Source organism: Globicephala melas, chromosome 2 (genome assembly GCF_963455315.2).
Source record: "Globicephala melas chromosome 2, mGloMel1.2, whole genome shotgun sequence".
NCBI classification, from domain to species: Eukaryota; Metazoa; Chordata; class Mammalia; order Artiodactyla; family Delphinidae; genus Globicephala; species Globicephala melas.
In genome coordinates, this window is record NC_083315.2 from 42,996,944 (window position 1) to 43,009,645 (window position 12,702).

The 12,702-nt window shown below is 50.9% G+C and overlaps 1 protein-coding gene across 1 annotated transcript in view; it reads left to right on the plus strand.

The window, feature by feature from the left end:
• Positions 1-207: 207 nt before the first annotated feature.
• ST8SIA2 (ST8 alpha-N-acetyl-neuraminide alpha-2,8-sialyltransferase 2) overlaps positions 208-12,702 on the plus strand; it is a 59,480-nt gene continuing 46,985 nt past the window's right edge. Inside the window, exon 1 of the mRNA XM_030873218.2 lies at positions 208-332. Within this exon, the coding sequence (XP_030729078.1) occupies positions 235-332 (98 nt within the window). The 5' untranslated portion in view covers positions 208-234. The remainder of the gene's footprint in view (positions 333-12,702) is intronic.

Consider the following 12,702-nt stretch of genomic DNA (forward strand, 5'->3'; position numbering starts at 1 on the left):
GAGGGGCGGACGGGAGCTGAGAGGGAGCGAGCCGGCTCGCCGCGCCTGAGCAACCCTTGTCTGCCGCTGTCGCCGCTGTCGCCACTGCCGCCGCCGCCGGCCCGGACTCGCCCGGAGCGCAGGGTGTCTGCCCCGCTGGGCGCCGCGCGCGGAGGCTCCCGCGCCTGCCGCTGCGCCCTCCAGCCCCAGCTCCTTGCGCCGGCCCGCGTGGGTCCCGGTGGGCGCGAACCCACCATGCAGCTGCAGTTCCGGAGCTGGATGCTGGCTGCGCTCACGCTGCTCGTGGTCTTCCTCATCTTCGCAGACATCTCGGAGATCGAAGAAGAAATCGGGTAAATAGCTGCGCCTGGGCCCGTGCCGAGCCCTGGCGGGATCTCTTACCACCCCGGTACTCCGCATCCTCCCTCACGCCCGCTTTGTGTGCGCCGCGCCCCCCTGTCGCTCCGCTGGAGAGCCGGGGGAAGATTTTGGCCGGGGGTGGCTGTGCAGGGAGCCCGGGACTGTTTGGGGAGCGGAGGGTGGGGGCGCGGCTGCCACTGGGAGTCCCCGGGCAGGGAGCACTGCCAGCCTCCAGCTGGACCGCGTCGGGGAGCGGACTCGCCCACCCCGCCTCCTTCCCTCTGCATGTCCGCGCGCGTTGTCGCCGGGGTCGAGGGAGGGCGCCCGGGAGTGTCTGGGGCGGGCGGAGGGGCCGAGAGTGGAGGAGGCAGGAGTTTCTTTGTCTCCTGCTCGGCCGCTTTCTCGCCTGAGCAAAGTGGGCAGGGGGCGCGCGGGGATCTCTGTGCTGGGGGAGGGGATCCCCGGGCCGGGGCGGAGGGCGGGGTTCTTCACGGGCTCCCGGGAAGGCGAGTGTCCCCAGTACCTACAGACACGCACACGCGCCTCCCGCCGGCCCGGGAGCCCAGCACAGGGGTGTGGGCTGACACCGCTAGAGGCGGAGCGCGCGGGGGTTAGCTGAGATCCCTTCCCCACCCTCACCTGGCTTTGGGCGCTCAGCTAATCCCGCGGCTCCCCCTGTGCCCCCGGGTTCCTGTGCGCTCGCAGCGCCGCGATGGAGACCTTTCGGGAAAGTCTGTACCACCGCCCTCTCGTCTTCGGGGGCTGGGGAGGAGGATGCCTAGCACGCGGTCTAGCCCTCGCTTTTCTCCCGATCTCTCCGGCGGGAGCGGGGGGACCGCGAGCCCCTGCCCTGCCGCCGGACTTCCAAGAGTGCGCGCTCGAGGCGCGGGACGCACCTGCTGTGGGTCCTGGAGGCTGAGAGTCGCGCCCCGCCCCTGGGCCGGCCCCTCTCCGCTCCGCCGCTACAAAGAGCCACCAACCCGCTATAGGCAGGAGGGGGAGTGTGCAGCCAGGGTTCTGAGGGGCCCTTTGGAGAGCCTCCTGGCCCTGGGCAGAGAGAAAGTGAGGTCGCAGAGTGGGCAGAAAGTCCCTTCCTCCGTGGGGCTAGTCCCGCACCGCGTGCGCCCCTCCTTTGTCCCATCTGTTATTTCATTCACTATCAGCGCTAGTTGAGGGCTCGCTAAGCTGACAGATCCCTCAAAAGGGAAAGGCCAGTCCTGGTCCAGGATGCCAAGGCCCTAAGGACTCAAACCCGGGGCAGGCGCCACTACCTGCTCTTTCCTTTTCTCCTTGCCCCTTCCCATCTTGGCCACCGCAGAATTCCTTCTGTGAACTCCAGTGCTCTTCAAGTACCAAACGTTTCTCTGCCTCTCCCTCCTCCTCATTCTCGGTTTCCCCAAGAGCTCAGAAAACTTTCACAAATAGTGTTCAGTTAATACACGACATGCTCCCACGCGGAGATAGAGAAACGCTACGTTCTGTAGCTGTTCGCCTCAAAAACGTGGATCGGAAAGGAAATCAGGCAAGATAAGTCTTGAGGTGATGGAGGACGCGGTGGGGAGGGTCTTCCTCTCGGCTCCCACACCCTTCTCCCAGATGTGGGCTCTGCCTGGCCCAGACCACTTGCTGACCTTGACATGTGAGGGAAGGACCAGCAGCTGCCCATTGTTCTGCTATGAAAACGTAAGAGCTGCACCCATTCAGGCATCCCTCGCTTGTCCATTCACTGAACTTTTACCGAATGTCTTCTATAGGCCAGTGACTTTTAAGTTTTCAAATGCAATCAACAAATCACTTTGCACATAATGCTACCCTTCCCTGCCAAATGTGTTGTAACGCCCCTACTCCCCACGTTAGGTTGTTCTAACGGTATCCAGAAATAAGCTGCAAGGCCTGAGCTAAGAAGGGCATTTACATATATATTTAAATCCCAGGGCTCTTGTGCTATGGCTGTGTTTCATTGGGGGGGGGGGTCCTGCTTGGGCCCACACTGGGGAAAATTGTCTAACAATTTTGTGTCATCTGGTGTGACATTATCCCCCTTTCTGGTGCCCCTGTCCGCAGGCTGACCCCTGACTTGACCAGTCCTGACCCAGGCCTGAGACCCCTCTCCCGCAGCCCCTCGTCCAGTCCCACCCCCCAGTCTTCCCCACACACTGTTAACTCACCTGGGATTTGCCATAACTGGGGGAGGAAGGACATGAAACAGAGGACCAGCATCCCCGCAGCCCCCTATATCTGTTTTTCAAGCCAAGTTTCAAGCTCAGTCACTTATTTAATCCTTGGAAGCACCCCAACTTTGAGCAGCCAGCGGGGGCTCAGTGCCCTAGTACAGTGGCCAGTGAGGCGGCGCCAGGAGCAGGACTCATCTTCCTCACCCTATGCTTTGCCTTTCCGGGAGACCTGGGATCATCCTCGAGACCACGGTGCTATTGCACCAGCCCTGCCCACCCTTCCCCTACTTGATATTGACCTGTGCTAGGGAAGATTACAAGTTACCTGCCAGTACCACTCCCTGGGAGAAGACAATTCTGTGAAAGGATGGCTATTTCTGGAAGGCAGTGGTGGCACCCTGTGATCTTTTAGGAAGGAAAGAAGGAAGGACGGAAAGAAGGAAAAATCTCTTCTTGAAGTAAATTTTCCAAGGATTAACACATGAGAAGTAAAAGAGGAAAGACAACTTCATGTGTATCGTCTAGAGGAACAAAACTGAGATATATTTTTGCTAAACTCTTGATTCCTTTTATTGTAAAATAAGGCTTTTGCTGTGGTGATCTCAGAAGTTCTGTCCTACCCAAGGAATCATATAATGGGTTATGAAGGGCAGGGGTATTCTTCCAGGGCCTATTTCCCTAGAGACACGTCTCTTCCTAAGTGATGATTTTCAAAGTTCTGTTTCTAAATTGCTTGCTTGGGGAAATGTCTCCCTAGGGCTGAATGAGAAAAAAAAAAATGTAAAATGCTCTTCAAAGCATTCAAAGAGTGAATTCAAATTCTAAGTCAGAGATTGGGTGGAGCTTTGGTAAAACAGCCCCCATCAACTCATGCAGCACCCCAAATTTAGAGTCCGTTGGACCAAGTCGTAAGCTAAAACTCTTTTTCTGATTATCCCCTGGGCTTTAGTCTTGAGTGTAACCTTCAAGAGAGAGTTATGGGCATGGCTGTCTTGCCCACCGTGATGCCTTCAGAACCTGACACACAGAAGGCATTCAGTAAACATCTACTGAATAAATATCTTTCTGGGGTCTGGCCCAGTGTTGGGCATACACGGCATCCTTAGGGAAGGCTGACACTCACAGAGCCTTAGGGTGAGAAAGGAGGGCAGGGCTCCCCCTAAGAAACTTCCTCTCTTTTTACAATTAGGATAAATTTGACCCTGAGAAGTAGCATCTCTTATCCAAGATCACACCCTGGCTGGTTAGGGACAGGGCAAGCCTGCACAGGTCTCCTCACTTATAACCCAATGCCCTAGTCCCCAAATGAGGTCTCTAATCGTAAAACAGTTACAGAACTCTTGTTAAAGAGGATGTAGCTAGTAATAACAGAAATCATGGCAATGGTGAAGGTGAAGATGATGGTGGTCATTAACATTCATTTATTTATTGAGTGCTTGCTATGAACCAAGAGCTATTCCAAGTGCTTTATAGACGCTAACACACGTCATCCTCCTGGCAACCCAATGGTCACCTACTAGTGGCGCCAAAAGCTACTATTTGTTGAGCACAAATGCTGCCAGACACCGTGCTTACTGCTTTAAAGCACTAGCTCACTCAGTCCTCACCAAACCTCTTGAAGCTAGGTAGGGTGGCTATCTTTAGTTCATCAGTGAGGAAACTGAGGCTCAGAGAGGTTGTATAACTTGCTTGTGATAAAGCAAATGACCCTAATTCTAAGAGAAGCCAAAGCCCCTGTCTTGACTGCCGTGCTATACTGCCCTGTCCTACGAATTCTTTGCCCCATGCAGTAACATTACATAATAGGTCTCAGAACTAGCCTTCCTAACTCATCCCCCCGCATCCTTTCAAAGGCCCAGTTTTCCTAAGAGCCTGGTCTGACTTAGTAGTTACCTGCTCCCCTGCCCTCAGCGGTTTAGAAGGAGGGAAGTTGAGTAATGAGGATTGGAGAAGGACTCGGGGCTCGTCTCCCCAAAATGCCCCTCTGGTCCAGTCAAAGTTCAGTGTGATGCTATACCCTGGTTTGCCAGACAAGCTCACTGGCCATGGGCCTGAGCATCCCAGACTTATAGGTGGGGCCTTGGGCTAACGCTTCTGAAGGAGGGAAAACTCCCATTCCATTGCAGCCCTGATTCTGATGTCAGTAGAATACGCCTTCCTCACTTCTACACACCACAAGATTGGGCATCCAGGAACCTGGACTAGGTGATAGTTAAAGATGCTTAACAACTGGTCCCTCTCAGGCACTGACCTGTGAGAATGGACATCTGACTGGTCAGAACTGATGCCGTCCAGTACAAAATGGTCAGGGTCCTGGTGCCCCCCAGACATCAGACATTGTCTGGGAAGGTAATAGACAAGGAAGGACTAGCTCTGACCCACAGATCCGTGGGCTGGTAACTACTGCCATCAGCTGAGGATGAGGTGAGGTGCACCTTTTAGTGGATGAGTCCAGGTGGATGAGAAAGGAAATGACCTTGGGCAGTTGCAGTCCAGGCACTCTAAGAAACACACATATTCGCACAAGGCCGTGCAACATTTTTTTAAAGCCCACTCTTCGCCCCAGTCCTCATGTACTTCACTCAAGTATAAACATGATTGGAGGATAAAATAGGACAGAAAGAAAGTCTGGTGTTTAACTGACTTGCTCCAAGCCCTTGTTGCCAACTGTTCCTAGCATCACATTTAAATTGCAAATAGATATCCATCTTAGAAACCAATTCACCACTCAGGGCCTCTTTCCCCTTGTAAAGCGGGGTTGCTAGATTTTAAAATTGCTTAGGTTTTACAAATTGGGGCTGTTGTAGATGGCAAATGATCTCAGAGATAGTGGAATTCTCTAAAGGCTCCCATTGCTTTTAGCATGGCGTACAAGGTAATACCTAATCTGGCCCCAGCCTCTCTCTTCAGCCTTCCTGGCCTCCAGACATTCTGTATTGCTCACAGTTCCCTGGAAGGTACCATGACTTCATGCCTCTGTGCCTTTGCACATGTTCTTACTGCTTTCTAGAACAACCTCCTTGCACACACTATTCTTAACCCCACCCCCCACCCATCCTTACTTCCCCTCCCTCCTCCTTTAAGGCGAAGGCTAGTATCACCTCCTTTGCAAAGAATTCCAGGACCCCAGACCTTCCTTGGACAGTCTGGGGTAGCTGCCTCTCCCGTGTGTACACTTAGCATCCCATAGTGACAGTATCCTATGGAGATGAACTCAACAATTTTGTTTTATTTTTTCCCTTATCCCCAGCCCCTGGTGATAAGTATATGGTTTAGTAAATAGAGCCCATAAAGTATTTTTAGGATGAACAAACTTGGGCCTAGCACATGGCAAAAGTAAGCATTCAGCCTTTCTGACCCCGAAGGTCTACATGATTCTAATAACAATTAAACACCCTCCACTTGCTCAGAAAGCCCCTTGCTTTTCCCAACATGTGTATCCAGCATGGAGGCCACAGCCCAGTTAAGGGCACAGTTTTCATTGTCTCAGAATGTTGTCGAACAGGCCAATGGGAATGAAAGCACCTTTCTAATTTGTGAAAGAGGAGGGCCCAGTGATAACTTTCCCACTGTCAGTTCAGATAAAAAGCAAAGCTGTAGAGCCCCACCTCCAAGCCTCTGTCCAGCTCCTTTTCTCCAGAGAGCCCTTTCTAGCCCTGCCACTGCCAACAGTGCCAGCGCCTCCCCCGTCCTCCTTCTGCCTGGAGAGGAAGTGCCTGCTCTGTCCATCTTTATCACCTTAACGGCTTCCACACTGGCGTTAAGAGCAGACTTAAGTTGGGGCCAACTGTTTCCTTCCTAGGGCTGGTCCCCAGAAAGGATGCTGAACAGAAAGGCTGTGTTGTGTGTTTGAAACATTGAAGGAGTAAGAAGTAAGAGGTCAGGTTGATGTGTGTCATCTCCAAGATTTTCTCTATTAAGAACTTTTAAGTGGTGTTATGATTTTCAAACACTGGTCAAACCAGGGAATCGTGACGGATTAGCCAAGACTCATAGCAGCTGCAAGGACCCTCAGTGGGTTTCAGGAGCCTCGCACCTCTCAGCTGCCTCGAGCAAAAACAAATTCAAGAGGCAGGTGGAAAGATACAGTGAAAGGAGTAAGGCAGAGGCAGGAACATGAATGCCACCAGGGGGGTGGTCAGGTGGCCGCCTCCTGCCAGGGAACAGGGACAGGTCCACCTCTGCAGGAGAAGCCCCAAGGTGAGACGCTTGGGTGTCATCTGCGCACAGGGAAACCGTCCCCTGTGAATGAGTGACTGCTGGTCTGGCGCTTGTCCTTAAGTGTTGGGATTAGTCACTCTCCTGGGGGGCAGCTGGGCTGGATTTAAATTCTCCCCAGTCTCCTGCAGTTGGTCACTTGGCTAGGAAGCCGCCCAGTGTCCTGACAGGACCTGTTTGTCAGAGCATTTTCTTAGCTTCAGCTGTCACAGACTTCGCAGTGGCAAAGGGAACTGCTCAAGGGGTGTCTGTGTTACACACGGCAGGGAGCAGCTCCTCCGGACACTTCTAGCACTTGGAATCCTGATTCGCTGCTCTTGGAAACCCAGCGTCCTGCCTTGCTGTGTGGGTGTGTGTTTGAGTTCTGAAATTGCTCTGTGAGAAGGAAGCTCCTGGCTCTGTCACAGAGTTTCCTCAGCACTTTGCTCTTATTGTTGGAGAAACACGGAGACGCTCAGCTCTGCTTCCTCGTCCCCTTTTAAGGCTCCGGGCTACAATTTCTCCTCCTTCTCTTAGTTGATGGCTGGAGGTTGAAATGACCCTGAGATCAGCATTTCCCAGTGCTGATGGGTGGTGATCCAGAAGGAAAAAATAAAAGAAAAAATAAAAATAAAAAACACAGTGTAGCCATGACAATTATGTTAGTTTCAAATATGCCAACTGTCATTTCCCAAGAACTATCCTTTGAGATGCTGTTCTTTTTTTTTTTTTCTTTTGGGTATTGATGTCCTTTCTCTCCTGAAAGAGGGTGATGGTAGATAGTAGTTGTGATCTTTTTCCTAAACTGAGTCCCCAACCCCAATTCTTTGGAAATGTTACCGATCACTGAAATCTGTAGTCTGGGGTCTCAGTTTACCTTGAAGAGTAAACAGAGGGCATCGCTTCTAGAAACAGGGGCTCACGCCTCATACGTCTTTCCTCCGTGGAGGCTGGCGCCAGCAGAGAGTGACAACAGTCATGTTTTTGGGGGCGGGTCTGCTGTGTGCCCTATGATAGCCTAGGCACTTTAGCTCTGTTCACACCTGTAATCTTCCCCACAATCCTATGAGGTCCATATTGTTATTATCTCCATTTTATAATGAGGAACCCGAGGCACAGAACAGTTAAGTAACTTGGCCGAGGTCACATAGCTGGTCAGTTGCAGAGCTGGGATGGGAACCCAGGTTCCAGGGAATCAGTAGAACTCTCCCAAACGGACGTACGAAATGACATCCAGTGGGGAAAATATGCATGCTCGTGTTTCCAAAGGGTGAAGCTTGGAAAGAGAGAGGTCTGTGGGAGAGAGAAACCCGGAAAGCAGCAACGCTGGAAGAGCGCTCAGGAGACAGGAAACTAGAGGTGAGGTCGTAACGGCAGCCATATGGCAGCCCAGAAGATCAATGCGATTTAGGGTCACCAGATCCGCAGCATCTTGTTTTGGAATGGTGCCCCCCACTCCACCTTCCCCCTTTCCCTCCCGTCCAGCCCCCTTTTCGTCCCCACCAGGTCTCATCAGAGTGGTTCTGGAGCACATTCGTTTGACCAACTCATTAGAGTAGACACACACACGTACACACACACTGATGGGAGAGAAAAACAGCACAGATGATTAAGACCTGGAGGAATTTTCTTCTGGGGAAAGAGAGAAGGACTAGTGCAGTCCGCTTCCCGGAACCTGGCAAAGAGGGAAGAAAGTAGGCTGGGAGGGGACAGGCTTCTGCAGGGAGATTGTACAGACCCAGGGAGCCCGTTTCCTGGGAGCTGACATTGTGCCGAGAGCTGCACGGGGCAATCTCTTAAGCCTCACAGCCGCCACGTTTGCTCATCTGCAGATGAGGAAGTAGGGGCCCAAAGGGGTGCCAAGACTTGCTAAGGACACACAGCCAGTAACAAGGAAATTAGGTGCTAGCCAAGATTGCCCGACTCCATCCCCTACGCTGTTCATAGTGACTCTGTGTCCCCGAATCACCGGGCCGCCTGCCCCTGTCCCCCCTGCCTCCCGTCTCCTGCCTTGGGCCATTTTCTGTACCACAAAGACAGTTTGCAAAGGGAAGCTGGCAACATTAGGACTTCAGAAAGGACTCGTGGCATGTCAGGTGAGCCTCCCAAGCACTATGGCGACCGCGCCCTTGGGTGCAACGTCTCAGCAAGACTGAGGAGGGGAGGGGCACACACACCCTTGAGCTCTGTCCTTGCTGCTAGGCTTCCCATCTCCAGTTTCAAGAACAAGAATATTGGCCATGCTCGGAGGAGCGCTACACAGGATTAATTCACACCTTCTTGCTTAGTAAAAGCCAGCGTGGCTTAAATAATGCAGCGGGGAGGCTAAGATACCCGGAGAAAATGAGCTGGTAAATTGATCAGGCGACTTTCGTTTGCTCCTCTCCTGTAAGCAGCAAAGCCCCTCCTACTGCACCTCTGAGGTTCCTAAGTTTGGGATTTAGCTCTAAGCGGACTCTGCCTGATGTCCAAACTATACCCCAGTCCATAGGTTTAGTTCCCAGGAGAGGCAAAGAGAAGGGTAAGAGAGAAACCCACAGTGGTGTACAGGTCCTGGCCCGGGTAGAGAGCCTCTTAGACTGCAGCACGAGAGCAGCAGCTCCTCGACAAATAGCTCCAGAAGACCGGGACCATCCAGCATTGGGGGTGGAGCCAGCTAAGGCTCTGCAGCCCCTTCCCCAGAGGGTACCGCCGCCAAAGCTCTACCCTCCAGCGTCATTAGGATGACTCCCTTAGGGCTTCTTTGTAAATCTCTCCCAGCTGCCAGTCTGGGGCCTTCCTTTTCTCCGGTCAGTAAGGACTGTCAAGTCTTCCCTATGAGCCAGACTCACTGCTCATGCCTCTGGACACTAGGCCACACCTTTGGAGCCCCTGGGAGCTGCTATGGAAAGACTGAGGCTCTAATCGCTGATGAAACACTTATTACCTGCATGACCTCAGGCAGGTGGCTTCACCTCTCTGAGCCCCAGTTTCCTAATCTGTATAATGGAGTCACTAGTATCCAACTCACAGTGCTCTGAGGAGTAAATTATAAATCGTGGGAATGTAAAATGGTGCAGCTGCTGTGAAAAACAACAGGGTGGTTCCTCAAAAAATTAAAAATAGAATTACCGTCTGACCCAGCAATTCCTCTTCTGGGTATACACCCCAAAGAATCAAAAGCAGGGACTTGAACAGATACTTTTATACCCGTGTTTATAGCAGTATTATTTGCAATAGCCAAAAAATGTCCATGGACGGATGAATGGATAAGCAAAATGTGGTATGCATATACAACGGAATGCTACTCAGCCTTAAAAGGGAAAGAAATTCTGACACATGCTACAACATGGATGAGCCTTGAGGACATTATACTAAGTGAAATAAACCAGACACAGAGAACAGATGTTGTATGCGTCCACTTATATGACTAGAATAGTCAAATTCATGGAGACAGGAAGTAGAGGGGTAGTTGCCAGGAGCTGCGGGAGGGGAGTTGCTGTTCAGTTGGCACACAGAGCTTCAGTTTTGTCTGCAGGATGAGAACTCTGGAGACTGGTTGCACAGCAATGTGAATGTACTTGACACTACTGAACCGTACAGCTGAAAATGGTGAAAATGGTAAATTTTATGTTAGGTGTATTTTACCACAACTAAACACACACATGCACACACACACACACACACACACACACACAAATGAAAGCAGCCAGAAGAGTGCCTGGCAGGTGCTCAAGACACATTGATTTATTTGAAGAGCATAGTTGTGGTATTAACAAAGCAACATCAATGTGAGTACTATTTAATTCAAAAAATGATATAGTACAAAAATCATGGTTGGGAGGCAGTAGAGGGAGAAAAAGAGAAAGGGACGTAGACTGGAATTAGAGATACACAAACCATTTCTTTGTTGTGAGCATATCTGGCTACACTTGCTGGAGGGGGCCCAAATTCCCAACACCTGGGATTTAGGACCTTGGAAAGGGCAAACATATACTTTTCGTGGACTCTCTGTAACTACTCGTTGGCCTGCCTTCCTGTCTAACTTCAGTGGAGGGGCCCATAAGGTCTCTGTCAAAGTCTAAACTGCATGGAAGTCAGGGAGTGGTGGGGGAGGGAAGCAGGGGAGAGAGAGGTGGGAGGCCAAGGGTGCAGATAGCCCAGACCACCCCTCCCTCCCAGATCTGGGTTCCTAGCTGCGCTTTTCTTACCATCTGCATCAGAGTAGCCATGGTTAGTGTTTTTGGCTCAAGGGAACAGAGAAGGGAGTTCCTGCTGGTCTGGAACCTGCTGAGATACAGCTGACTCTCCCCATTTAGGCTCGTGCCAGGCAACTCCCAGAAGACAACTGGAGTGAGCAAGTGCTGTGGTTTCCAGGGTCAGGCAGTCCCCAAACTGGGGGCTGTTACAAACAGTGCCGGCCCCACCCCAGAGTTTCTGATTCAGCAGGTCTGGGGTGGAGCCTGAAAACTGGCATCACTTAACAAGTTCCAGGTGATGCTGATATCTCTGGCCCTTTCGAGGACCACACTTGGAGAAACACTGGGCCTTGTCAATCAAAGTGCGGTTCTCGGACCAGCCACATGGGCTTCACCTGGAGTTTTGGTAGAAATGCAAAATCTCGGGCCTCGCCCCAGACCCACACCTGATGAAATCTGCATCAGAACAAGACCCCAGGTAATTTGCATACACACTCCCTGCACTGGTGGGAATAAGTGGTTTCATGGCCTTCTGCAGAGCCCCAGCCCAAGGCAAAGACCTTGGCCCATCAAACCAGGGGAAACTTGTCTGAGGATCCCTGTTGCCCATCAGAGTTGGCCTTGACTCTCAAAAGGATGTCAGAAAAATCAGTAATGGTTATTATTACAGCTGGATGCCTGTGTGCACACTAGGGGTTTTCATACATTATTTCATTATAAAACCCTGGAAAAACCCATTTTATGGATGAGTAATCTGAGACTCAGGTAAAGTAACTGCTCGATAAACACAGAAAAAAGAACTGAATTTTATGAAGGTCTACCTGGCCGTTTCCGGGGTGCTGGGGTTTAGGCCTGTGGATTAACCTTCTTCTCTCCCTTTCACCCTCCCACAAATGAGGCCTGAGGCATGAAGTAAGGCAAGGAGAAATCTTTTTTTTTTTTTTTAATGCAGTTTATTTTCCATCTCATCCATGAGGCTTTTTTTTTTTAATCTTGATTTCAGAGTTAACCCTTTCTTTGCAACTTTCTTGGCCAAGAAGGTGTTAAAACTTGGTTTTTGTTTTTTGGGTTTATTTTAGCCATGCCGTGCAGCATATGGGATATTAGTTCTCCCACCAGAGATCGAACCCATGCCCCCTGCATTGGGAGCACAGAGTCTTAACCACTGGACCACCAGGGGAGTCCCAAGGCAAGGAGAAATCTTAACCAAGGGTTGAATTGATTTATTAAATGAGCTTAAGGAGGCCGCAATGTCTGTACCAGAATAACTTTGACCCAGGGCTGGAGCATGTGATAGAAATTTCCAGAGAAGCTGGTCAATCAAGTACTCCTTGACTGTGTCATTAAGTCCCCTCGTGAGCTTGGCTTGGAAGTGATCATTCGCACAGCCAATGGCCCCACTTCACAGTTGGCACACGTGGTTACAGTTCCCTAGGGTTCTTGGGGTTCCTGAGTGGTTTTGGTGGCCTGCCCAGCCAGCGATCTAATTCCAAACTCCATTCTCAGTTATAAAAAGCAGAGGAATTGATGGGGGAGGCCTCTAGGGGCTATCGAAGGCAAGTAGAGGGGAGCCTTTAAAAACCAATCTGCTACTTCAGATAAAGACAGCCTCTGGGCAGGCTGGAAGCCAAGAATTTAATTGTATTTATTTTTGCCATTACTTTCTATTTAGGGCAAGGGATATTGGTATTCTATTTATGGTAACGATATAAAGGTTCCTTTGATGATTAATTCATTTAAGTTTTTAAGTGAGTCGATTTAAAGAAAACTATTAAGTCAATAAAGTGGGATTAGCAAAACACGTAAAGGTAGAC